General features: G+C 44.4%; 1 protein-coding gene across 1 annotated transcript; it reads left to right on the top strand.

Annotated features, from left to right (window-relative positions):
* Positions 1–14,028: 14,028 nt before the first annotated feature.
* NMI (N-myc and STAT interactor) lies at positions 14,029–24,210 on the top strand. The gene is made up of 11 exons (XM_053948295.1): positions 14,029–14,747; positions 14,873–14,987; positions 15,947–15,997; positions 17,321–17,398; positions 17,672–17,818; positions 18,847–18,945; positions 19,433–19,607; positions 20,072–20,178; positions 20,292–20,487; positions 21,093–21,199; positions 22,371–24,210. The coding sequence occupies exons 3-11, from the start codon at positions 15,953–15,955 to the stop codon at positions 22,590–22,592; spliced, it is 1,176 nt and encodes a 391-aa protein (XP_053804270.1). The 5' UTR covers positions 14,029–14,747; positions 14,873–14,987; positions 15,947–15,952; the 3' UTR covers positions 22,593–24,210.
* Positions 24,211–25,177: the final 967 nt, after the last annotated feature.

The following is a 25,177-nucleotide window of genomic DNA, read 5'->3' as shown; positions in this document are numbered from 1 at the left end:
CTAAACCATCTTAAACCATCCTAAACCAGCTTTGGGAATAACTTAAACCACCCTAAACCACCTTTGGGAATTCACCTAAACCACCTAAACCATCCTAAACCACCCTAAACCACTCTAAACCACCCAAACCACCTAAACTACCCTAAACCACCTTTGGGAATCACCTAAACCATTCTAAACCACCCTAAACCACCCTAAACCACCTTTGGGAATCACTTAAACCACCTAAACCATCCTAAACCATCCTAAACCACCCTAAACCACCTTTGGGAATCACCTAAACCACTCTAAACCACCTAAACCACCCTAAACCACTCTAAACCACCCTAAACCACCTTTGGGAATTCACCTAAACCACCTAAACCATCCTAAACCACCCTAAACCACCTCTGGGAATCACTTAAACCACCTAAACCATCCTAAACCACCTTTAGGAATCACCTAAACCACCTAAACCTTCCTAAACCACCCTAAACCACCTTTGGGAATCACTTAAACCACCTAAACCATCCTAAACCCCCCTAAAACACCTTTGGGAACCCGGTGTGACACCCCCAGTGATAAAAGAGAGGAAACCACAGAGGAGTTTAATGAATGAACCACTGAGGATGAAGGAAGTTTTAAAAAATAAGTGTATGTGGGTCGTGGATCTCTTTGCATTAATTTAAATATCAATCACCTAAACTTTTCTTTCTTCTATTTATATACACAGGGAGAATATTTATAGACAACGTTTAGCTTTTCGATTTTGTATTCATATCTCATTATGGCTTTGAGAATGATCCCAAGAACAGTCCCAAAAATTTAAATTGATGGATTTAAATCAAAGGAATGCAGTGAAAAGCCTTTCATTGGGATTTTTTTTTTAAAGAAACTGTAATCTCATTCAGAAAAAAATACTTGGAGGAAAGTGGAGGGAAAGGAGTGCAGGGAAAGAGGGAGTGGGAGAATTAAGGTTTTTTTTCTGATGAGAAAAAACCTAAAAAGAGCTGCTGTGAATTGAATTTACTTTTTGAATTTACATCAGGGGAAACCTGGGAATAGAGGAAGAGGTATTTAACCTAAAAAGAGGAAAAAGCCTGACAATAAAATCCATCCCATCCCATCCCATCCCATCCCATCCCATCCCATCCCATCCCATCCCATCCCATCCCAGTGAGAGTTAAATCTAGGCTGAAAAGCTGGAGATAATTTCAAACCAGAAGTTGGGATAAGTTTTAGAACAGCCAAACAAGAAGAACACCTGATTTATTCTGGATATTTGAGGAGGAACTTGGACTTGATGTTCTTTAAAAAAAGGCCACGTCCACTTCTCTTATCTTTATCTCATTTTAAACCAATTTGATTTTATTTAAAACTTTTTTCCATAAACTGAGTGTCATGGTTTGACACTGGCGCAATGCCAGCACCCCCATGAAAATGCACTTTCCTTAAATAAATGCTGTGAGATGTTATCAGGGACAGAGCAGAGCAGGCCCAAGCTTAATAACAAAGGGAAAAAAACTTTATTAAACTACTACTAATACAGAAAACACATAAACTAAATCTAGGATGAAGACCTTTTAAAACACCCCTCCTCCTCCCAATTCCAAACACACCTAGCCATGAAACATCACCTGGGATTCTTGATCAAATTACCACCCTTCAGGTAATCTATGCTTAAACTATCAAGGGAGAGAGAAGTCTCTCTTGCACCACAGGCCCCCCAGGAAACACAGCTGCCACCCTGTGTTTCCATGTCACACATGGCAACCGCCCGGAAGAAAAATCTGCCAGTGTGACACTCTCCATTCCATGTCACAGTGCTCTCACCACCGTGCATGGACAGACTGCTCGTAGGGCTCCTTTAAGGATGCTTTGCCACGGACCCAAAGATACAACAATTCAGCTTCTCATCCTGGGACTACAGTCCCCCCCATTTTCCCCTGGGGCCGAGGGGTCTAAAAACAGGACTCATCTTCTTCCTGAAGACAGAGGGTATCACCATTCCCTCTTCAACTCTCTTCGTTTCTCACCATTCTTGTGCTGTTTGAAGCTGAAACAGGTCTCCCTGGGTCACCACCGCATCCCCCTAAAATGCAGTCTCTATTGCAGGAGATTTTGGTTCAGTCCATGGCTAATAAGAAAAGTCCAGCTAAAAGCTACTTCATCATCTCCTCCCACCTAAATATTTCTTCTTCTAACATCTCAGGTCCCGGACTATCTCTCTTCCACTACAAATCAAGGAGGAGTAATACTTTAAAAAAAACCCCTCATTTCCTAGAAAGGGTTAAAAGTTCAGACTCCCTGGACGGCCGATATCTCAGTCCGGTGTTCCGCCTCCCACGCTGGGCATTCCCCCCCCCTTCTCCTTCTCCTCTGCCAGCAGATTTCCAGGTGCCGCCAGGCTCTCTGTCTCCTTCCCTCATGGGGGGGCAAAGGCATCTCCACTTCTTTCCACCCTTCCGTCCACAGGAGCTGGCTCGGTTCCAGACCTTCAGCCCCCTCGGCCTACCTGGACAAGGCCGCGTGGCTTCCCCTCCCCCACCCAGCCTAAGGCTGGGCAGGGGAGAGTCTGCACTCTCTGACCACCGGAACTAAAAGAGAGAGTTCTCCTGGGAGTTCTTGCTTTTAACCCCCTGTGTTCTCAGAGGCGTGTCCATACTTTCAGTGGTCACTCCAGGTGCCAATATCCAAACCTGACCACTGATTGGTTTGACCCAACTTCCTGAAAAAAATTCACTTCCATGTCAAACCACGACACTGAGGTACAAGTTGAAGGGTTGTCCCAGGACCTCCAGGGAGAGCTTCAGATCCCAACCAAAAGTCAGAAATAATCATAATTATTGATAATGATGATGATGATTATTAATCATTATCATTATTAATAATGATTCAGCATTCATTCATAATGATATCATCATTATTAATAACGATCATTATTGATGATCATTTTATATATAAATGGCAGAAATAATAATGAATTTTTCCTGCTGGATACTCAAACCTTCCTTCCCCAGAACATCTGCTATTAACTCAATCTGTCCTGCTGCAACTTCAGCTTATTTCTTCTTTTTTCCTCTAGCAATTTAACACATTTTTTAGTGCCTCTTCATAGCAGGGAAATTGTGTTGCAACTTTAATTGTCTCTTGTTTTAGGTCTCCTTAAAAACCACCAGGCTGCTCTTTCCATCCTTCCTGCAGCTCATATTTTCCAGACTCTGGGGTCATCCTCGTTCCTGTCCCTGCTCCTTTCCCAGGTGTCCTGCATCCTTCTGTGTGGGGATTTCAGAAGGAATTTTGAATAAGTTAGAGATGGGACTTCGGAGTTTTTTAGATGACGCAATTAATTTTTTTAGAAGGAAGAGAAGATGATGCATTTATTTTTTTTATGGCTAGGGAGAGTAACTTCCCATTTTTATCACATAGTTCAGAAAGTCACAAGACCCTTAGTTAGAAGAACTTTTAATAATTTATTGACCAATAAAACACTGCTAACAAAGATATTTATGTTTTTGACTTAATGTTTAAATATCTCATCTTATGCACTCACACTACAGTGTCAGCTTTGTTAGCCAATCATGTTATGACACACAAACCCACAGTGCTGCATTCTGAACTTCTTGCCTACTTTTATAACTACTTTTATTTTTTCTGCATCTTAAACTCTAAAACTCTAAACTTTCTCCTTCCTAACTTAACGTGGGGTTTTTTTTTTTTTGTTGTTGTTTTAAACCATAAATCCACATTCTCACTTCTGACGCCCAAGTTTGGAAGCCCTTTTCTAAGGATTCAGGTCGAATTTTGTGTTTAACTCCAAACTCCAGCTTGCAGGACCCAAAGTTCTGAGAATTCCCCGATTTCAGATGCCAACACTTGTGGAAGGGCCGCGCCAAGGAGGGAACGCCGAGCTCCAACCCAGGCTGGGCCCTGTCGGGGCCACGTCTGCCCCAGCTGATTTGGGATGTTTGCTGCTGCTGAAATTCCCCCCTCAAAACAACAGAGCAGGTTTTTAAAACACCTTTTCCACTTGGGGTTGCGTGGATAAGAAGATGCTCCGAGCAGGGAAACGCATCCAGAGCGGAAGGATCCCTTGAGGTTTGGCAGCCCTGCCTGGATTTATCCACCCGCTTTTCCTCTTTGCTTGGATGCTTCAGCGAAAGCCCAAAGTGATGCAGAAATGGTGGTTTTGGGGAAAGAATTGATGAAATATTTGCATTTAGGGTTTAGACCAACAAGAAAAATCACTATTTATGGATTTCTTGTTGGAGAAGGTCTTGTTGTATGGATATTTATGGATGCCTTGTTGTTTTAGACACAAGATTTCTAAATTTTTCACACATTTGTGGTACTTAAGGAAAGACAGGAGAATTTTTAATGATATTTCCCAACTTCCTCTGTCCCTTATAGGCTTCAGATGATGCAATTTTAGAAGAATTTGATAACGTGAGAACTTCTTGGCCAATGATGTTGCTATTTACTGTCCCTGGGTTAAGTTAATCTCTCAGGGAGGATTTTCTCTTAGAACTAAATATTTTTAAACCTTCTCTCCTTTGTCTCGTAGTCGAATTCTCCTTCAAACCGATTCCCACTTTTATCAGCAGCCTCAACGAGAGACAAGAATGGACCATTGTGTGTAGTGGTGCTTTGGTTTAGAAAAAGCAAACAAAAACCTTCATGTGAAAGCCCAACAAACCCCAAACATTTGGGATTATTAAGAGCAGATGTGAGCAGAGAAGAATGGATTCACTCATAAAAAACCTGAACGTTTGCCAAGTGTGAATATTTGAAGTCCTGCAGTGACAGTTGCTCTCGAGAGAAGAGTTGAACCTATTGGCATTTAAAATGTATATGCTGGATAGGTATAAAACAGGTATAAAATGAACACGTGTCGCCTCTGTGTTTCCATCTTGAAACGACAGAAATCCAGTCAAAAAGGACAAAATGTCGTAAACAGAGCGTTCAGCCTGTGGTACTGAGGAATAGGTAATGGGGTAGGGGGGTGCCAAGACAAACAGGCTCCAAGGATTGCCAAGAAACTCTGAAAATTAAAAACAACTTGCAGCTCCAGCCAGGGCAAAGCCAACTGCAACAGCCTGGGGGGGGTTTATGAAAATATGAACGTTCAAGTGCAAAATTAATGCATGCAAAGGGTCAGATATACAAATTCAGGCCTTTAGGAGCACAGGTAGGAGATGTGAGATTTGTTCCTTGGGTATTAAAGAGATCACCAAATAATCAGAGGTTTAGAAATGATGTCCTTCCACAATATGTATTATATATTATTTCTTTCTTCATATATCATCTATCTATAAATATATAATGTTATAAATATTTATTTGCTGCTGGCGGAATGTCCTTTAGGAATAAGTCAGGTTTTTAAAGCACCTCTTTCACTTAAAATGACTTTGACAAGAAGATGCCTTAAGCAGGAAAATGCATCCAAAATGAAAGCATCCAAGGGGATTTGGCAGGCCTAATGTAATATGTATTTATATAGCATATCTTATGTTTTTATATACATAAAAATAAAAATATTACTGCCTGGCAGATGTACACGAAACATCTGGGATTTACATTGCAGGGATTTTTAAAGCATTTTATATTAATTATTTTTACAGTGGTGAAAGGAAGGTTGGAGTTGAATCACTGGTGAGCATTAAAGCTCGTGGAGAGAATTTTTGGGAAAAAGACTCTCTGTTCAAGGAGTCTGGGGGAATAAATATTCCTGCAAGCTCCCAAGCTTTAAAAATTGGGAATTTTAAGAAATCCTCCCATGCGTGAAATTGTAGAGATAATTATTTGTGCCTACAAAGGCATAAATTGCAAGGAATAATTACTTCTGAGAAAGGAATAACAACAATTCCTTTCATCCCCTAAGCTGTGCATAGGTAGGTTGGGAGTTTTCAGAAGTAAAATATTGCCATGAGTTTGGGACTGAGAAATTGAGAAAATTATATTTTTGGGAATGATAATCAAGAAAATTTAGACAGGTCCATGAGCACTTAGGTAAAATTGGTCTTTTTAACCATCATCCAAAGGTCTCTTGCTCTGTTTTCTTGATGTGTTGTTCGTGATATTCCTGGTAGATGGGTTTAAAAAGGGATTTATTAGCCCCAGGATGGAATTGGATAGCCCAGCACTCCATCATTCCTCCCTAAACTCTGCACTTTGGAAAAGCTGGAGGGCACTGAACTCCTTGGGTGTTTTTTCCAGAGCAATCCAAAATCACCAAGGTTGGAAGAGACCTTTAGGATCATCGAGTCCAACCATAAAAACACAGCTGTGGAAAACACAGAAAGATCTGGAGTGCGGGGAAAAGGCAAAATCCCTGAATCGCCAGGAGCTGCCTGGAGATTCTCTTCCACTCTTTCCTTGGGATTCCTTGAGCCTAACACCTTCCAGCGCCTTGGGACGCAGAATTCCAGCAGCTCCTTCCACAAAAACCAGGCTAAGAGCTGCTGTCCTCTTCCTGTGCCCCACCATGGGACATTCCACACTGTGAATCCCAGCTGGACAATGGTCACCGAGGTCTGGAAAAGGATGGACAAACCCCTCCCTGTGCCATGTCCTGGGCTGGTCCTCCAGGAGACCATCACCAGGTTCCCCCACTCCTCCTCACTTTGCGTGGCATCCCAAAGTTTGTGGCTGTATCCAAGGATTCTCCACAGGGATAATCCAGATTTTATCTCCTCAGCCTGGACACTGATGTGGGGGGGCTGGAACCTGTCCTTGCTCAGGCAGTCACCTCTGGCTTCATGGAAACCAAGCACCAAATTCATCTGCTTTGCAGTTTGAGGCTAAATTCCTCCTGGATCCCACTGAGATGGATTTGGTGATAGCACACTGGGACTGGTCTCAGCAGCGTTGCCTAAGATGTCCCTTCATGTCTGCAACACTCATTTAAAAGGATGTTCAGAGTTTAGGACAAACCCCTCTCTGTGCCACGTCCTGGTCTCCCAGCACGGCCATCACCACTTTCCCCCACTCCTCCTCACTTTGCGTGGCATTCCAAAGTTTGTGGCTGTATCCAAGGATTCTCCACAGGGATAATCCAGATTTTATCTCGTCAGCCTGGACACTGATGTGGTGGTGGTGCTGGAATCTGTCCCTGTACAAGGTCAGAACCTCCAGCTCCACAGAAATCAAGCTCACACATTGACGTGTTTGCAGTTTGAGGCTAAATTCCTCCTGAATCCCAGCGAGATGGATTTGGTGATAACTCACTGGGACTGGTCCCAGCAGCATTGCCCAAGATGTCTGCAACACTCATTTCCCACCCCCTGCCCGTGGATTTTCTCTCCCCACTCCCGCTGTCTGCTCCAGCTGCTGAGGAAATGAACTTTCTGTCTCTTCCTAATGACTCAAGATTTTATCAGCTTTTTTTGGGTACTCTTAATTTATTTATTTTAGTGTGACGTGTGAGATCTCTGCCAGCATTGCCCAACTGCTGTGAAGGGTTGGGCTGTGGGTTTCCTTCTATCCGTGGGAATGATTCCCATCCTGTGGGCTCGGGAGAAGCCGGCTGCTGTCTCTGGCACGGCCTCACACATGGAGTTCCACGATTGCAGCATCCAGCGGTGCCAGCTCATGCTCCTGGCATTGCCTCCTAATCCTGGAAATTCCTGCTTGCACAGCTTGCCTGGAAATGGCTTTATAAAGCACGGATTATTCCATCTTCTTCTGAAATAATGCTTGGAATTTCTCCTCTAGGTGGTCCCACTCGGCATCTTCCCTAGGGAATGACCCGCTGGAGTCTGGGCTCCCAAAGGAGGCAATCCCAGCTTTTCAGCCTGATCATTCACTGAGTCAATTATTTGCTGTGGGTAACTCACACTTTCCTCTTCTCATCATCCTGTGCTTCAGATATTTCTTTATTTCCTGTGAGCCACTGTCTCCTTCCCAGATTATCCTGGTGTGTCTGGGTTTTTTATGGAGTTGGAATTCCCCTTCCTTTACTTCTTTTTTTAAAGTCTACTTTCTCTCCTATCTTTCTGATTATGAAATAAAATGGAATATCACATCCCATGGTAACATCACTCCATTAAAGTCATTTTGACGTGACTGTGGCCTCAACCTCCTCTTCACACGTTTATTAAAACTCCCCTTTGCTTTGTTCACACACTTGGCAGGTTGTGACTGATCACATTTTATTTTTATAACATTAATTTGTCTTTGTTTTTCATGCTCTGCCTGTGCTTCTCTTAATCTGCCAGCCTGAGAGCCATTAGAACACTTCACTCCTAAATAACAATTCCAGAGGCAAACCAATCCCCTTCAATGAGATCAATTCCATTGTACAAATACATCCACAAACTCGATTTCTTTTAATTCAACACCACATCCAAAGTGTCAAAAATGGATCAAAATAACCCAGCTAATTTCTCTTAAACCTTCCCAGTCGTTCTGAGGCTTCAGCAGCTTGTGAATGGAAAACACAAATTCCCTGTTATTTACAAGAGAATTGATTAATATTCCTCTGATACTTATCTGGCCCAAGAGTATTAAACACCACTCCAGGCACTGTGGGAAAAAAAAAAAAATCAGTGGGATAATAAATGGAAGATTATATTTCTTGCCACTTGAAGATGAAAAGGTAAAACAAGAATTCTTGCAGCTCTCACAAAATAAGTGAAAAGGATTTTTTTTCTCAGTGTGAGGAGTTTTTAAACAGCACCAAAGTGCCTCAGTGGGGTATGAATTACTGCATTTAAAGATGGATATTCTCGAGTTTACAATTTTAGGCAAACTTTGCACTGTCACAAACCCAGTGTGGCTGACTCGAGTGACAACCTGAGGTTTGCATCCAGGCCGAAAGCAGGATGGAAATTCAGCCTGAATTCAGAATCTTGGAACGAGAGGATCTTTAAGGTCCTTTCCAACCCAAGCCTTTCTATGATCCCATGACCTCAAAATATTCAAATGCAGCCTTAGAAAAACTGATTATCAAAGGCTTTCCTTGATATGATTGCCACAATGGACTACCCTCATAAAAATCAGATTAATTTTTGTTTCCTTCTGTTTTATTCCACTTTTCCTATTTTTGTTCATGCTCGTTCTTCCATCCTGGTGGAACATGTGTGGAGTTTGATATCCAGTGGTTTGCAGACCAGATCCAGGTCTTTTCCAGGAATCCCAGCCCAGCCTGAGCAGATTTCCAAAGCTCCCCAGCTGGCAGTGTCCATTCTCTCTCGTCCCTGAAGAGTAGCAGCTGCATCCCATTAAAAAAATCAATATCCCGAATTTAGAGCAGGGTGATGAGAGCACAGTGAATCATCTTTCCCCAGAAACTGGTGATACAAACTTACCAAAATTTACTGTCTGTGGAATATCTGAGGCTTTGATGCAGGATTCCTCCTGCCAGCACACTCATCCTGGGAAAGGTAATTCCTGAGGAATTCAATATATTTCAATATATTTTCTTTCTTTCCATAACTACTTTTTACCCAACTTTTTAAAAGGTTTTCTCCTCCCTAAAACTTACTCAGTTTTGTGCTGTGAAATAATAAAAACACAAATTCATTCAGTGAATTTTAAGACTGTGAATAACATCTGAGTATATATTTAATCTTTAATTAATGTGAAACTTGTCAGATCTAAAACAGAAAATTAAGGATTAGGAGCCACTTCTTTTACAGCTGGACACAGGAAAGTATCTTCAGCCAGAATCAGTGCCATAAAAAACAGAGTTGACAGAAATCCTGTAAAAACGAAATGGTTTTTAGGAGTTGGTAACAGTTGGAAATGAGCTGGGCTGCGAGTTGTTGGTGCTTTATCCTCAGAAGGTGCTTTATGTACAAGAGTGGAGGCAGAAACTGAAATGTGAGTGCATTCAAAACAGTTCAGCTCTGGGTTATTTTGGGGAAAAATGCAAAAAATTAAAAGGGAAAGGGGGAAGGGGAAAGGAGAAAAAGGGAAAAAGGGAAAGGAGAAGGAAAAGGGGAAAGGGAAAGGAAAAGGAGAAGGAAAAAGGGAAAAACAAAGGAAAAGAGGAAAAATGGAAAGGAGAAGGAAAAAGGGAAAGAGAAAGGAAAAGAGTAAAAATGAAAAGAGAAGGAAAAAGGGAAAGAGAAAGGAAAAGGAGAAGGAAAAGGGGAAAGAGAAAGGAAAAGAGGAAAAATGGAAAGGAGAAGGAAAAAGGGAAAGGTAAGAGAAAAATGGAAAGGAGAAGGAAAGCAGAAAAGGGAAAGAAGGGAAAAGGGAAAGAGAAAGGAAAAGGAAGAGAAGAAGGAAAAGGAGAAGGAAAAAGGGAAAGGAAAAAAGGAAAATGAAGATTAACATAAAAAGGATTGGGAACGGGAGATGAGCTCTGGAATGCCAGGATACAGGGCTGAGATCCCAGGGATTGTCAGGATGGGCAGTGGGATGAACTAAACCAGGGTGTTAATAACCCCAGCACACCCAGCTCTCATTAGCAGCTTCTCAGAAATGACCTTTCCTCACCACTCACGAGCTTTTCCAGGAACAGGACAAAGCTCTAGAACCCTGGGATTATTCTCCTTCCTAGAAATATCTACATGAGCAACTCCCATGTCTTAACTTGCACATATTCACTTTTTAATTCATCTCAGCTGCATCATGGCTTTCCATTTAAGGCCTTCTCTTTGCTTGACATTTAGTAATGTTGAGAAGAATGGCTGGTATAAAATAATTTTGGAGAATAAAAAAAAAAAAAAAAACCCAAAAAAACAGGGGGAAATGTCACAACTGCTTTCAAAAAATTATTTCTAGAGACTGAGGCACTTATTTAAATATTACCAAAAAGATCACCTTGGTAGTTTTCATTCAGAGTTATATTCTTTCAGACATCCTGCTGACTATGACAGCAACAAAAAGAAAACTTTTTTTTTTTAATAGGATCATGGAATTCCAGAGTGGTTTGGGTTGGAAGGGACATTGAAGACCATGGGCAGGGACACCTTCCACTGTCCCATCCAGCCCCATCCAGCCTGGCCTTGGACATTTCCAGGGATCCAGGGGCAGCCACAGCTGCTCTGGGCACCTGTGCCAGGGCCTCACCTCCCTCCCAGCCAGGAATTCCCAGTTCCCAATATCCCATCTGCCCTCTGGCAGTGGGAAGCCATTCCCTGTGTCCCACAGAATGATCCTTTTGTCAGGCACATCTCCACACCTGCTCTCCTGCTTTCCCTGCCCTCTCATTTCCATTTTCTCAGCACAAAAACGGGCTGCACTTGGAATTTATTCTGCCTCAATAAACCACTAATCCTCCCTGCAACACCAACAGTGCCATTTGCAGTAGTTTAAATTCATTATTTCATTAACATGCAGCGATTTTCCAAAGAACAGGGACGGGATTCAGGCCTGCCAATGTGCATCTCAGACGATTCCTTCTGCATTGCTTGCTCCCAGCAGCCGTGCTGGGATTCATTCCTAGCCCAGGGCATTGCCTCATAGCGCTGCTTCCCGGGACACACAGCCCAGGGAAGCTGGAACATCCCCAACTCCTGCTGGAATCCTTCCTGGGAACCATGGAGATTGGTAAAGGGCGTTCATTTCATCCTTCTGCTTGTGTTGGGAAGGCAATTGCACATTTACGAGGCAGGTGTTGACACCTAAATTCAGGGTGTTCCTTGTCAGGTCTGTTTTCCTCCTTTGCCTTGCTAGAAATAAAAAGGGTGGAGAAAAGGATTGAGTTTGTGCTGCCTACAATGCTGGCCTCTTAAAACACAATCTGGACCCTGTGCTGGGTCCCCTGTCCCTCACCAGAGGAGACTGAAGCCCTGTCACCCTGAACTGAGTTACCCTTCACCCTCCCTGAGCTGACCCCGCTGCACGTCGCCAGGATGAGCTGGAGTGGAGAAAGGAGCCAGCTAAACCCAGCTTGATTCTGGCTTGACTTTGAAGCTGGTTCATTTCCCACCCTGGGCTGGCTGCGTGAATCCTCAGGAGAAACGGGGAGCTGAAGGATTGGAAACTTCTTGAGGGATCCAGGTGTTGTTGGAGTCTCGTTGACATCAAGGTCTGATAACCCCAGATTTTGGTGCCTCAGAACTCATATCCTGATGGATTTTGATGCTGCTTTATGAAGGCTTAGTTATATCACCTACAGATCCTGAGAACACAATAAATGGAAGGTCCCAATCTGCTCCTCAACGCTGGCACAGCACCAAGGACAGAAAGATTTCTTTGCTTGCCTGAGGTCTGTAGGGTTTTTTCCTCAGTAATTTAGTGGGGATTTTTGAGGATGGGAGGAGGTACAGCAGACACGATTGTGTTCTGCCTGTGTGACAACATGCAGCTCCTTAAAGAAGAACCTGGAAATTTATTTCCTTTTTCCCAGGTACTAGTAAGACACAAAAGCACCACAAACTACAAAAGGCCCATTTTCCAGACTCTGAAAATCCTGGAGATGAGCAGGGAAGACACCACTAATCCCCAGGCATCTCATTTCCATTTACTTTCCTCTTTGAATCTGTTGTAACTTTAAAAGAAGCCAAATTTTCTCCCTCTGAAGGTAACTCCATGAGATTCTTTACTGAGCTATGGTCAAACAGTTTTGGTACCAACAAAAAGGTACCTCATGGCTGGGAAACTTCCTCCAGCTTATTCAGAATATTTCTTGCTGCAGATGAGTCCTGATCATGATTTTCTTTTCAAGTTTCCAGTTCCTGGGCTCGTCCAGAGATTTTCAGGCTCCTGAACAGCAGGTTGGAATCAATGCGGGCAGCTCAGAGAGCTCTGAAGCTTCTTGTACTCCATGCTGTATTTTACTCCTCCATTTTCCCCTTTAGCAGAACTCCTCAGAGTTATGAAATCCACACTTTTCCCTTTACTCCACTTCACATGAGGCTAACACCATAAATCCACAACACCCAGAAATGCACTAAGATGTCAACTCCAAGTCAACCCCATTTCAGTTAAGGAACTTGGCCCAGGTCAGCATCTCCAATAAATCCCCTTTACCAAACAAGCACAAACACATTGTTCAGCTCAAATCCCAAAGCTGGCCGTGTAACCAGGCTGACGTTGCTCATTCCCTGGAGTTCGGGGAAATAAAGCTCCTTCAGATCCCAACATGACCACTGGAGAGCAGCCCACCACTCTGACATTTGAATCTGAAAATCTGCAGGGCTTAGGTCATAACAGAACCACCTCCTCCTCCCTGGCTACTCCAGCAAACCTCTCCCTTTTACTCATTGGTAACCAACTTTGTGTTTACAAAGCAATAGTAAACACTGTCAGCCATTGTCAAGGCAGAAAATAATAATAAAAACAATAACAATAAACCCTCAAACACAGGGTCAGATTTGCATCCACTTATCTGGAAAAAGAGATAAGGACTTTGGAAGCTGCCGCAACAATCGCGCTGTGGGTAAAACTCCCAGTGCATTCAGTGGCATGAGGTGATCACTATCCAAGCAGGGGGCAATCCCCTTTGAGGAGACAGTGAAAACAAAAATTCTGAAGCCCTTAATCTGGCTGCTCCAGCCCAGACCTCCTCGAGTGTGCTCGCAGAGCCCAACCAGTTCCACCACAGAGCTTCGTTGTTATCCAGCTCCGTCTGCTTTTTCTCCAAAAGTAGAGTCCACATCTGCAAAGTGACAAAGTCGGCGTTTAGACTTTCCCCAGCTATTTGGCATATTTTGAATTTTTGAGGATTAATGGCGTGAACAGTCAGTGTTGTTTGACTGCAACCCAGACAAAATCCTTTGGCCAATGAGTACAAGTCTGTTTGCAATTTTGAGGGGAGCACTAAAAGATCAGTCAGCTAAGTTTGAAAGGAAACCTGAAAGTAACATATTTCATTTTTCTTCTTAGTCTAGGATATGGACTCTTTCCTTTCATTATCCATGTGGAATCATGGAATGGTTTGGATTGGAAGGGACTTAAAGATCCCGTTCCAGCCCTGCCATGGCAGGGACACCTTCCACTGTCCCAGGCTGCTCCAAATCCCCGATTTTCCATCCTGGCCTTGGGCACTGCCAGGGATCAGGGGCAGCCACGGCTGCTCTGGGAATTCCAGCCCAGCCAGGAATTCCCAATTCCCAATCTCCCAGCCATCCCTGCCCTCTGGCAGTGGGAGCCATTCCCTGGCTCCTGTCCCTCTATCCCGTACTCAAAGCCCCTCTCCAGCCTTTTATCCTCCCTAGGATGAGAACCCGGTGCTTTCTCTTCCTCAACACGCTCACCACTGACTTCTGGGTTTATTTTTCCCAGAAGCCTCTTTAGAGGTCACATTTCGGTGACAAGCTGACACTCGGTTCTCCAGAATTCTTCTATACATTAATTTCTTGGAACGCGGCATCTCCATCCGCAAGGGCTCTTTCCGTCCGGGATGCTTTTTGCCACAGAAGCAAACCATATTCCTTATAACACAGCGCGTAATTCTAGAGAATTACAAGCAAATAAACACACGGACAAATTCAGCAGAGCCCGCTGTCGTTGATTTCACGGGACGGGCGAGCAGCGGCTCCGCCGTGAGGCGGGGGCCGCCCTCACGCCCGCCCTGAGGGCGCTGCCCCGGCGCCCTTTTCCCCGCCTCTTCCCGGGATTTCCCCGTTTTCTCCACATTTGAGCCCGTCAGCCTCATCAGGGCTCGGCTGAGGGTCGGTGGGGGCAGTGCCTCCTCCCTCAGCCCACCCGGACCCAGCGGGACACAGCCGGCGGTCCGCCCGCGGCTCGCCCGGGCTGTGAGGGGGCCGGCCGGGCCCTCCCTCTCTCCCTCCCCGCGGCCGGGAAGCGAAAGCGAAAGGCGGCCCCGGGAGGGCTCCGGAGGTGGCTGAGGAGCGGCCGGCCCGGGCTGAGCGGTGAGGGAGGGGGGCCTTCCCTTGGAGGAGTCGCGGATAAACCAAGGGCAGCTAATGTTCATTTATGCTTTCACTTTTTTTTTTTTTTTTTTTTTTTTTTTTTTTTTTTTTTTTTTTCTTCCCAGGAAACTGTAAAGAAGCCTCTGAATTTTGTTCGATCCAAACCAGAAAGGGATTCCGGGATCCATAAGCTCAGAGTCTCAAGCCTCTGGGTGAAGGCGGTGTCGGCTCAGAATCAAGGTGAGGATTCCCAGAAGAGAACCGCCCGGATGGGTCAGGAATTTGGGCTGCTCCTGCTGGGATTTCACGGTCAGAGAGTGTCAGACCTGTGGAGTATCCACCCTAAACCTTAGAGGATCAAACCTTGTCCCGGCAGCCACAGATTGGCTTGGGTGCCTCTGCACTTTGGCATCTCCTCCCAGTCATTGGCCTGGGAGCTCCCCCAAATTCCTTCTCCACAAAATGCTGTGGCAATGGATTCCGAATTTTAAATGATCTGCTGTGTGAAACTGTTTCCATTTGTGTTAAGGAGGTTTTGTAGAATCCTAGAATAGTTTGGGTTGGAAGGGACATTTAAACTCATCCCATCCACCCCTGCCAGGACAGGGACACCTCCCACTGTCCCAGGTGCTCCAAGCCCTGTCCAGCCCGACCTTGGCACTGCCAGGGATCCAGGGACAGACACAGCTGCTCTGGGAATCCATTCCAGCTCCTCCTCATCCTCCCAGCTGGAATTCCTTCCCAATATCCCACCCAAATCTCTTTCCCAGTGGGAGCCATTCCCTGTGTCCTGTCCTTCCACGCCATGTCCCCATTTCCTCTCCAGCTCTCCTGGAGCCCCTTCAGGCTCTCTCTGAGGTCTCCTTTTCTCCAGGCTCTCAAGCACAGAACTCACAGGCTGTTGCCATGTGTGTAACAGCACAAAAGTAGCATAAAGGTAAATACAGAACTACCAGAATGGCAAAGTTGAGTTGTGCACTGCAGAATTCCTCACATCTGTCTCTGGCTTTTATTTCTTTGTAGGGAAGGAGGCTTCAGATAGCCAATATCTGTCACTTTTGCTTATGGAATTACACATTTATGTTTAAAAATTCTTTCAGCTCAGCACAGCTTCTGGTATTCCTGATATTCTACTGCAGAAAAAAAATCCCCAAGCAATACACTGAGTGTTGTCATATTTTTTTTCCCTCTTCCCTCAGGTTTCCATGGATGTTACAAGGCCCCCATTATCTCTAGAAGACAATGGTTTTGTAAGTATTCCCTGATGTGCTGCCTGGGAGTAACATCTGTATGTGACTTTAGTATCTCTGACTGAAGGTTTGTGCTGCCACTGCTTCTGCTTGTCTCACCTTCTTCCACCCTTTAATACTTGGGACGTTCCCCATTTCCTCCTGCTGTTTCCATAGGGAGAATCCCATTCCCAAGATTCTGCATCACAGATCCTCGTAGAACTTTCTGTCCTGCCTCTCTTGCTCATCAGTCTTCGTGGAGGATTTCCAGGGAATTCCCCTTCTCCTGGGATTCAGCTGGGGATGGGATTTTCCCCAGGGTTTCTTGTGTTTTCTTGGTTTTTTTTTTTTTTTCCTTCTTTCAGGATGGAAACTGTTGTGTCAAGCCATTTTTTTTAGAAAAGAACAGGCATCCTTTTTCTTACTATCTTCCAGCTGTTGGCATGTGCATCCTTTTTATTCCCTGCACTCAATCCCTGGAGTGAAGGAATATTTTTCCCATTGTAACTAAGACACAGATGGGTATTGCCCTTTTGCTTAATTTGAAACTGGAAGGAACACTTTATATTTTATTCTTTTTAGGAAATACCCAGCATTACCAAGAAAACTGACAAGATCATCTAATTCAGATCTTTTCCATGGATTATCTAATTTAGACCCTTTCCATGCCTAAATTTCATGGTTCCCGTTCAAGCTTTATGTAATCCTGAGTAAAAAGAGAGGGAACATTTCAGCAGATCTTTTTGGGTTTATTTTGTTTTTCTGCAGAATATTGCAGCCATAGAAACAGAACAGAAGAGAGATTTTCTCTCTCTTTGGGCTTTGCAGTTTCCCTGCCCTTGTGAACCTGTGCCCTGAATTTCAATTCTGAAATGGTTCTTTTATCACCTTCCTTGATATTACCTTTTATTATCCAATCTCCTTGAGCTTGGAAGATCAAAATCCCATTTTTACTTTTTTAAAATTTTTTTTTAATTGACACCTCCTCCTGGAGGAGCTGCTGAGAAAGCACAGAGCTAAACATTTGTGGCTTTGAGGGGCTTAATTCTGTGTGGAAGAAGATGAAGACAACTTGATTTATTATTTAGCTAAACATTAACCTGTGAATTTTAGCAGTTGGATAATTAGCAAATAATAATAACTGGCCAGTAATTCACATTTTCATAGATGTTTGTCCTGTCCAGCCATTAAAATAATTCAGTTATTTGACCTAAGTGAATGACGTTTTAAATTTTTTTTTTGTTGAACTTAATAATTTTTTAAAGATTGTTTTAGAATTGTTTGGGGTGTCTCAGTTGTTGCCCAACAGAGGAGAAAATCAATGTGCTCCTCTTCTCTCTGCAGAATTTGGTACCCCCTGATCCACTTGGGACATCCGAGGAAGAGATGGAAAAACTTAAGGAAGAGCTGAGGATGTGGAAGGCAAGTTCTGTAAAGCACATGGAATCATGGAAATTTGCTAAAAGATAAAGATTGGTGCATCCTTCTAAAATCAGATCAAATCCCCCACATTTATAACACCTTTAATTTGTTCTGTTCTTCAGTGCTCTGTGCTTGTGTTGATCCCACTCTTGTAAGCTTAATATTTACCCAAAGTGTTAAAAATTAATAAGTACAAAGGGCTTACCCAAGGTTCTGTCTGTTCCTCTAGAAATAAACCTTTAAAAAATTAAAAACCTTCTTTTTGCTCTCCAGAACAGAGTGGAAGAGGCTGAAAATGTCAAAGTGGACCTTCTTCTCTCCAAATTAAATGCTGACGCAGAGTGTGACAGAGCAAAGAAGAAGCTGGCAGAGCTGAAGGAGCAGGAGAAACAGCGCAAGGACAGAATTATCAGCTGTGAGGTATGGAGAGGGCTGGTGGAGTTTGGAGGGCTGGCAAGGAGCTGTGGGTTAGGAAAATGGGAGGAACATTTCCCAGTTTCAGTGGTTTTACCAGTGTGCAGCTGTACTGGTCGGATGTTCCACTCCTTTTTGGAAAGTTGAGAAGTTTTTCACAAGTTGAAAAACCTCAGTTTTTCACTGGCAGGCAAAGAGACGGTGCAATGAACTGAATCTGTTTTGGGATGGAACCTGACAAAACCAACCTTCCTCTTCCAAGATTCTCCCCTACAGATGAGTGTCAGCTCTGGGGGAAGGGGATAAAGCCCAGTGGGGTGATTCCACTGCTTTGCCAACTCCCTGTTCTATGAGAGGTCACAGCACCCAAAGGATCAGCATTTCTGAAGTGCCAGTGCAAGAGGCAGGGCCTGACTGAAGAGGGTTTTTCCTTCTAGAACTTCCAGAACCTCTTGGCTCATTCCCTCAATATTCCACGTGCAGGAACAGCAGAAGGTTCCACAGGCTGCCAAGGAGGTGCTTCCAGTGAGCTTTGGTAAACCACTGATGAGAAATTATGGCTTCAAGCTATTACAATATAATTAATAGCTTAAACACACTCGGGCTGGGGAGAGATTTTCTGAAAGCTGATTTTGGTTCTTTAATCGCAAAAGTTTGGATTTGTACCCAGGAAGGATCATTATCACCATCAGGCTTTGGCCTTCAGCTGATGGGAAGTGGTCCAAGTGTCTGCAGTGGTTGCTGACTTCCCAGGAGCCACCTGGTGAACGTGGCTGCCTGGAGCTGACAACATCTGCTCTGCTTCCTTCTCATCCTCTGACATTCCCTGTCCAGGAAATCCTGGATTTGCTTACAGGAAATCCTGTCCAAGCAGGATTCCTCCTTCTGGAGGAATTACGGAGCAGACAGGAGGAAGGAGGAGGACATGAAGAGGGAAGAGCAGCAGCATGGCAGAAACTGCCCAGATGTTGCTGAAATATATTTCTGTCTTTATTTAAGTGTTTAATTTTGCATTTCATCTTTTTGGCCTGTAGCGGGAACTCTTGCTGCTGAGGCAAGAAAACACTGAGCTGAAAAAAGAGATTGAAAAGCTCAAAGAGGACCTGGAAGAACACAGTTCCCAGGATAATCCGGTAAAGGGGGTGGAATATTTGGAAACTGGCCTTTTAGGAGGGCAGATTTTTATTTTCGGAGAACGGTTTGGGTTGGAAGTGACCTTAAACCCCATCTCATTCCAACCCCAGGGACACCTCCCACTGTCCCAGGCTGCTCCAAGCCCTGTCCTTGGACACTTCCAGGGATCCAGGGGCAGCCCCAGCTGCTCTGGGATCCCTGAGCCTCCCCACTGAATCTGTCCCTTTAAAGTGTCCCCGTTGGGGCCACTTGTTCAGCATTTGAACCTCTGCTAATTTCAATATGAAATAAACCTGAGAGTTGCTTATTTTCCCTGGCAAGACAGTTTGAAGCAGGCAGAGGATATGGAAATAAATCCAAGAGGCACTGAAAGTGTGAGAGGAATGAAAACGAGCAGGCATTGATTAAATGGAAGGCAGTGGAATCAAAAAATATTCACAGCATTGGTGATTTTCAAGTTTTCTTTTTCTCGTGTCAATTCCAAAGTTGGAGATTAAAAAGAAGGTGGCAGAAATGAAATTGAAGTTCACTCACCTGGAAGAGATGAAGGATGATGGGGCAGATATGGATATGGACACCCACTGTGTTTTTGGGGCAGCCACAAAAATCCCCTTCAGACTCAATCAGAACCAGGCACTGCTGACTTTTGAAGATGAAGAAGGTAGGATGAGTATTTTAATTATAAAATTAATGTCTCTGATGTATTTCACCTGGTAGTGGTGTGGTTTTCCCCCAAGGGTGTTTTGAATGGAACAGGAAAAAAATTTTTTGTTAATATTTTATACAATAAGAGCATCTTTTGACAGCTTAGAAGTTTTACTAGTCCCACTCAAAATCTATTTTATATGTATAATTAATAATATATTTGCTATATTTATTGTATATTATTTTAATAATATTGTTTATTGTTCATTGTTATTATTAAAGTTGATACAATATTTTGTTATTATATTATTTGGCCTACATAAAACCACAGAGATTTTGTGGAAACATACATGGATGCTTGGGATCTGGTTGCCTAATTGTTATTTATTTCTCCTTTACTGCGAAAGTAGATTTTTAAAAGAGATTGGGGAATAATTTTACAAGGATTAAACAAAGCTTTTCATATCTGATTTCCCTCAGTTGCCCTGAGACTGACAAAGATGAGCAAGCACTGTGTCAACCTGGACAACAGAACAGCAAATGTGACAGTGAAGCCTTTTGAACTTGACATGGGATTCCAGTTTGAGGTAAACAGCTGAAATATGCAACTCTCAGAATCTGAGCTCTTTAAAAGCTTTAGGTTATTTTTTTTTTTTCAGTGTTTTCAGTCACAAAGTGCACAAAAATTTGATATTTTTAGCTCCATGTCACTGTCTCTGGAAAGAAGATCAACGTTTCAGACATACCTGAGCTTCCCATTCCTGATGACTGGATGAGAGACAAACTTGAGCTGCATTTCTACAAAACTGAGCAGGCAGAAGGAGGAGGAGAAATAGAAGATGTGACCTACAACAAGGGCTCTGGGACAGCTGTCATCACATTCCTCAAACCTGGAGGTAGAGCCTGGAATATTTTCTTCTCCAAACTGAGGCCCAATTGTCCATCCTGGCTTCCATTCTGGGGTCAGTGTTGCAAACTCTTCCCACGGGGAGCTCAGGGATCCCCCAGAGATGTGGGGAAATAAAGCAGTTTTTCATCACATCCTTTTGGAGCAAACACAACCTGCTCACAGTTGATGAGCTTTCTTTCAGAACTTTTCCAAAAAAAAAAAAAACCTGTTTTATTTCCCTCTGCATTGCCAGACACTCATACTGCAAACAGCAAATGAGGAGGGTGTGTTTGATTTTAGCTCCTGTTGCAGGACAGTGCAGTTGGACAGGCATTCCTGTTGCCCAGCTGGATGGAATTCCATGATCAGTGGAGCCACATCCAACTTGGAGCAGCTGTTTAGATTTATTTCAGAGCTTTGTGGGCATTTAATGATTTTGCTTTTTGTGTTGGAAGTGCCAAATAAACTCTTTGCAGAATGCACATGAAGACTCTGCAAGTGTGCCATCCTACGTTAGTTTCTACATCCACAAAGAGGTCTTTGAAATGTTGATAAAATACTGGTTAAATTATATTAAATAATTAACTGGGGTTTTTCCTTACTCTCTTACAGCGAGCTACAGCTTTGTGGGATGTACTAAATACCCTTTCTGTGCAGAGGAAAGGTGGTTCATCCTTTCTGTCTCCCCACATTTTGATTTCCAGTTGAGGAGGTTTCAGGTAAAAGAATCTACTCCGGGCTGATAGAACAGATAAGTGGGAAATAGGAGGATGGGCAGAATTTTCACTCCTTTTGTGTGAACTTCACAGTGAATGTGGGTGTGAAATAGGCTGTTGAGTTCATGTGAAGCTGTAATTTTATTTTCTAAACGGTGTGCTTGTCTTTCCTTGATGGAATTATCTCTCCCCACATGGCTGTGCTGGGCTGGGAAGGAGATTAAGCAGAAAGTTCTCCAAGCCACAAAGCTCTGCCAGGATCCCAGAGTCCCAGCAAATGCAACATTTGCTCACCCATTCCTTGATTTCACTCCTCCATTCAGCCCAAATCCTGCCTCTGTCACACAGAGCTGCCTCATCATACTCTGCCTCCAGTTGTCTGCTGCTTCAGGAGCAGATGGTGATCAGGTCAGCATTGTGTGTGTAATTAGGCCTTTGTAATTAAGGCATGGCTGGGCAGTGTGCAGGACACCCAGCAGGGTTCTCTGGGCTGTGTCCTGGCAGGGATTTTATGGGGTGGTGCTGTCTGGAGCCATCAGAGATCCCCAAATCCAGAGTGTGGCTGAGTTAAGGAGTGCAGGACACACCAGTTAAGGTGTGGGCTCAGAATCACGGAGCCACAGAATCTCCTGAGCTGGAAGGGACCCACAGGATCATGGATCCAGCTCCTGGCCCTGCACAGACACCCCCAAATCCCACCCTGGGCACCCCTGGAGCACTGTCCAAACCCTCCTGGAGCTCTGGCAGCCTTGGGAATGTGCCCATTCCCTGGGGAGCCTGGGCAGTGCCCAGCACCCTCTGGGGGAAGAATCTTTCCCTGAAATCCAACCTAAATCTGCCCTGGCCCAGCTCCAGCTGTTGTTCCTCTGCTCCCAGAGAGCAGAGGTGGGAACTGTCCCTCAGGAGGAAGCTCCAGACTGGGATGAGTCTCCCCTCACTCTCCTCCAACAAACCAAGTGCCCTCAGCTGCTCCTCCATGGCCCCTCCAGACCCTTCATTGTGGTGTGAATCCAGAATTCCTGCTCTTTCCAGAGAAATTTCCACTATCTCAAGTCTTAACCCCATCAGAGATCCCAGGCACCCCTGAGTGAGGAATTTCATTTCCCATCTCTCCCAGTTCCTTTGAGTGCACAGCTGCTGTGTAACCCAGGCTTGTTCTCTCTCTCCTCCCCAGCCACACTGCAGGGTTTCCAAGAAAACCATTCTGCTGAAAGGAATCTCAGAGGTGGAAGAGGACGAAGAAAGTGTGCAGGACATGATTGAAATTCACTTCCAAAAGCCGAGCAACGGTGGGGGGGAGATAGAGAACATCAAATACATCTCCAGAGGAGCAGCCTATGTTTGCTTTGAGGAGGATACTGGGAATGCCACCTCAGAAATCACAGGGGACTCGTGAAGATCTGAGGTTTTGTTCCTCGGGGATTTATGTAGATATTGTGCTTTAATGCTCTGAAGTTGATACTGTAGAAAAGGAGTCCCTGCCTCCCTGATTTGTCTCGTGGCACTGACTTTGCACAGGAAGTCAGCAAAACTCCCTGCCTGGGTTGCAGATTAAAGGCACACACCAAGCCTTCAGCAGCCCCTCAAACATCTCAGATTTTCTGCAACTTTGCCTATTTCATACCTTGCAGGTTTTAAGAAACTCCAGAGTGGGATGAGTGGATTATTTCTTGCATTCTGGATGCAAAAGCTGTGTTTAATCCCAATCCAAGCCTCCTCACAGTGCTGCTTTGTTGAAGTGCCAGAGCTTCTGAAGGTGGCTCTGGCACAACTCCAGTCCTGCTGAGGTTGCTGAGTGCCACCAGAACTCAAACACCTGAAAGAATCCTGTCGTTTCATAAAAGCCACCTTATCAAATTAGTGATAGAAAATAGATTGTTAATTAAAAAATTAAAACAGAAAATTAGAATTAAAATAGAAAATAGGGGGTGCAAGACAAAAAAATTGCACTTAAGAAATGCCCTGGTATTTGCTGCCTTTAGCTGTTTGTAGCCTGCTTTGTTGTTTGAGTTTAATATTTGTTTCTGTAATTCAATTTTTCCTCGTTTTTGTTCACGATTTTGCTTATTTTAAACCATTTCAGCCAAGGATTGAGCTGATGCTGTACCTGGTTTTGCAACAATGCTGGTGAACAGCCGTGAGGGATCTGGTGATCCCAGGCTGGGGCTGGGAGGGCTTGGACAGAGTCATTTTCCAAGGAGGAATGTTTTGCCTTTTCTGCTGTTCTCCTTGGAAAACAGAAAAATCCTCCTCTGACTTTGCACTTTTGCCATCCTTGGGGGCTGAAATGGTTCGGCCCCAACAATCTTAACTCCAAACTAACAATGAGCCTGACATTGGAAATCATTTATTTTTTGGGGTATTTGACATCTTGATATGCAGGGAAAGGAGAGTGCACTGCAAAAAATACCTCAGGGATTATTATTCCAGACAAACTGTTAATTTGCAATGGATAAAAGTTGAATATGGAAAATTAAAAGGCTGCAAACAGCAGAGTTTATTTGAATTTGCTGTCGAGTGAGATACATGTGACTGTAGCACCTCTCACTGTTTAGGGCATGCAAAGGCAGGGATTGATTACCTGACCACTGTAAAATAATAACTTCAAACAAAGTAGTGCTGAAGTATTTATGGAGACTGTGCCCTTTTGCACTCTCAGAAACTTGGTAAGGCCAGATACCTTAAAAAGAGAGGGGGGAAAAACCTGAGAAAGGTAAAAAAAATGTCATGAATTTCAACTGCATCTCACTGATAAATATTGAGAAGTAAATCCTTGAAAAGCTTAAAATTCTCCTAAGGATTAGTGAGAAGCTGCAGGTTTTAAAGCCCAGAAAACAAATCAGATTGTTACATTGTAAAGACAGTGTCTGTAAATGTCTTGCCTTTGTCCCTGATGAATTATGGCTTGTGATGATTACCCTGTTAAATTTGAAAGCAGCAGCGGTGCTTTAAAGGCTGGAGACTGTTTTTAATGATGAAAAATAAGAATAAAGCGTCAGTGATGTTTCTATAAATGTCAATATCCTTTTTTCCTCCCCGCTGGGGTGACTTTCTCTCGGGCTGGGAGGTTTTTATTCCCAAATTACACACAGGGACATTTCCCAGCTGCAGCTTTCACCCAGCCCAGCACGGGGCTGTCTGGGGCCACGGGAGCTGTGCAGGCACAGCCTTTGTGGTGCCACGGGGGTGTCCCTGGCCATGTGGGACAGTGGGAAGGAATTCCTGCCTGGGAGGGTGGGACAGGGTGCCCAGAGAACCCCCTGGATCCCTGGGAGTGTTCCCTGTGTGTGCATGTCCCTCTCCATGTGTATCTCTCTCCATGCATATCCCATTCCACGCATGTCCCAGCCCACACATGTCCCCCCTCTCCACTCCTGTCCTTCTCCACGTGTGTCCCTGTCCCTGCTTGTCCCTGTCCATGGATGCCCTTCTCCCTTGTGCCCCTCTCCATGTGTGTCCCTGTCCATGTGTTTGTCCTTGTCCCTGCATGTCCCTCTTCATGTGTATCTCCCTCCATGCGTGTCCCTGTCCATGCATATTCCTCTCCATACCTGTCCTTCTCCACGTGTGTCTCTCTCCATGTGTGTCCCTGTCCCTCTCCATGCCTATCCCTCTCAATGTGTCCCTCTCCATGTGTGTCCCTGTCCCTCTCCATGCCTATCCCTCTCAATGTGTCCCTCTCCATGTGTGTCCCTGTCCCTCTCCATGCATGCCCTTCTCCACGTGTGTCCCTCTCCATGTGTTTGTCCCTGTCCCTGCATGTCCCTTTCCATGTCTCTCTCTATGCATGTCCCAGTCCATGCGTGTCCCTCTCCATGTCTGTCCCTCTCCATGCATGTCATTCTCCACGTGTGTCCCTCTCCATGTGTTTGTCCCTGTCCCTGCATGTCCCTTTCCATGTCTATCTCTCTCCATGCATGTCCCAGTCCATGCATGTCCCTCTCCATGTGTGTCCCTGTCCATGTGTTTGTCCCTGTCCCT

The sequence above is a fragment of the Vidua chalybeata genome, chromosome 7 (assembly GCF_026979565.1).
Source record: "Vidua chalybeata isolate OUT-0048 chromosome 7, bVidCha1 merged haplotype, whole genome shotgun sequence".
NCBI lineage: Eukaryota > Metazoa > Chordata > Aves > Passeriformes > Viduidae > Vidua > Vidua chalybeata.
This window is presented reverse-complemented; position numbering and strand designations above follow the sequence as displayed.

Coding starts and splice junctions, on each gene's coding strand:
- NMI (XM_053948295.1), top strand. CDS start 15,953: ATGGATGTTACAAGGCCCCCATTATCTCTAGAAGACAATGGTTTT. Junction 15,998..17,320: donor CTCTAGAAGACAATGGTTTT/GTAAGTATTCCC, acceptor TTCTCTCTGCAG/AATTTGGTACCCCCTGATCC. Junction 20,179..20,291: donor ACATGGGATTCCAGTTTGAG/GTAAACAGCTGA, acceptor TGATATTTTTAG/CTCCATGTCACTGTCTCTGG.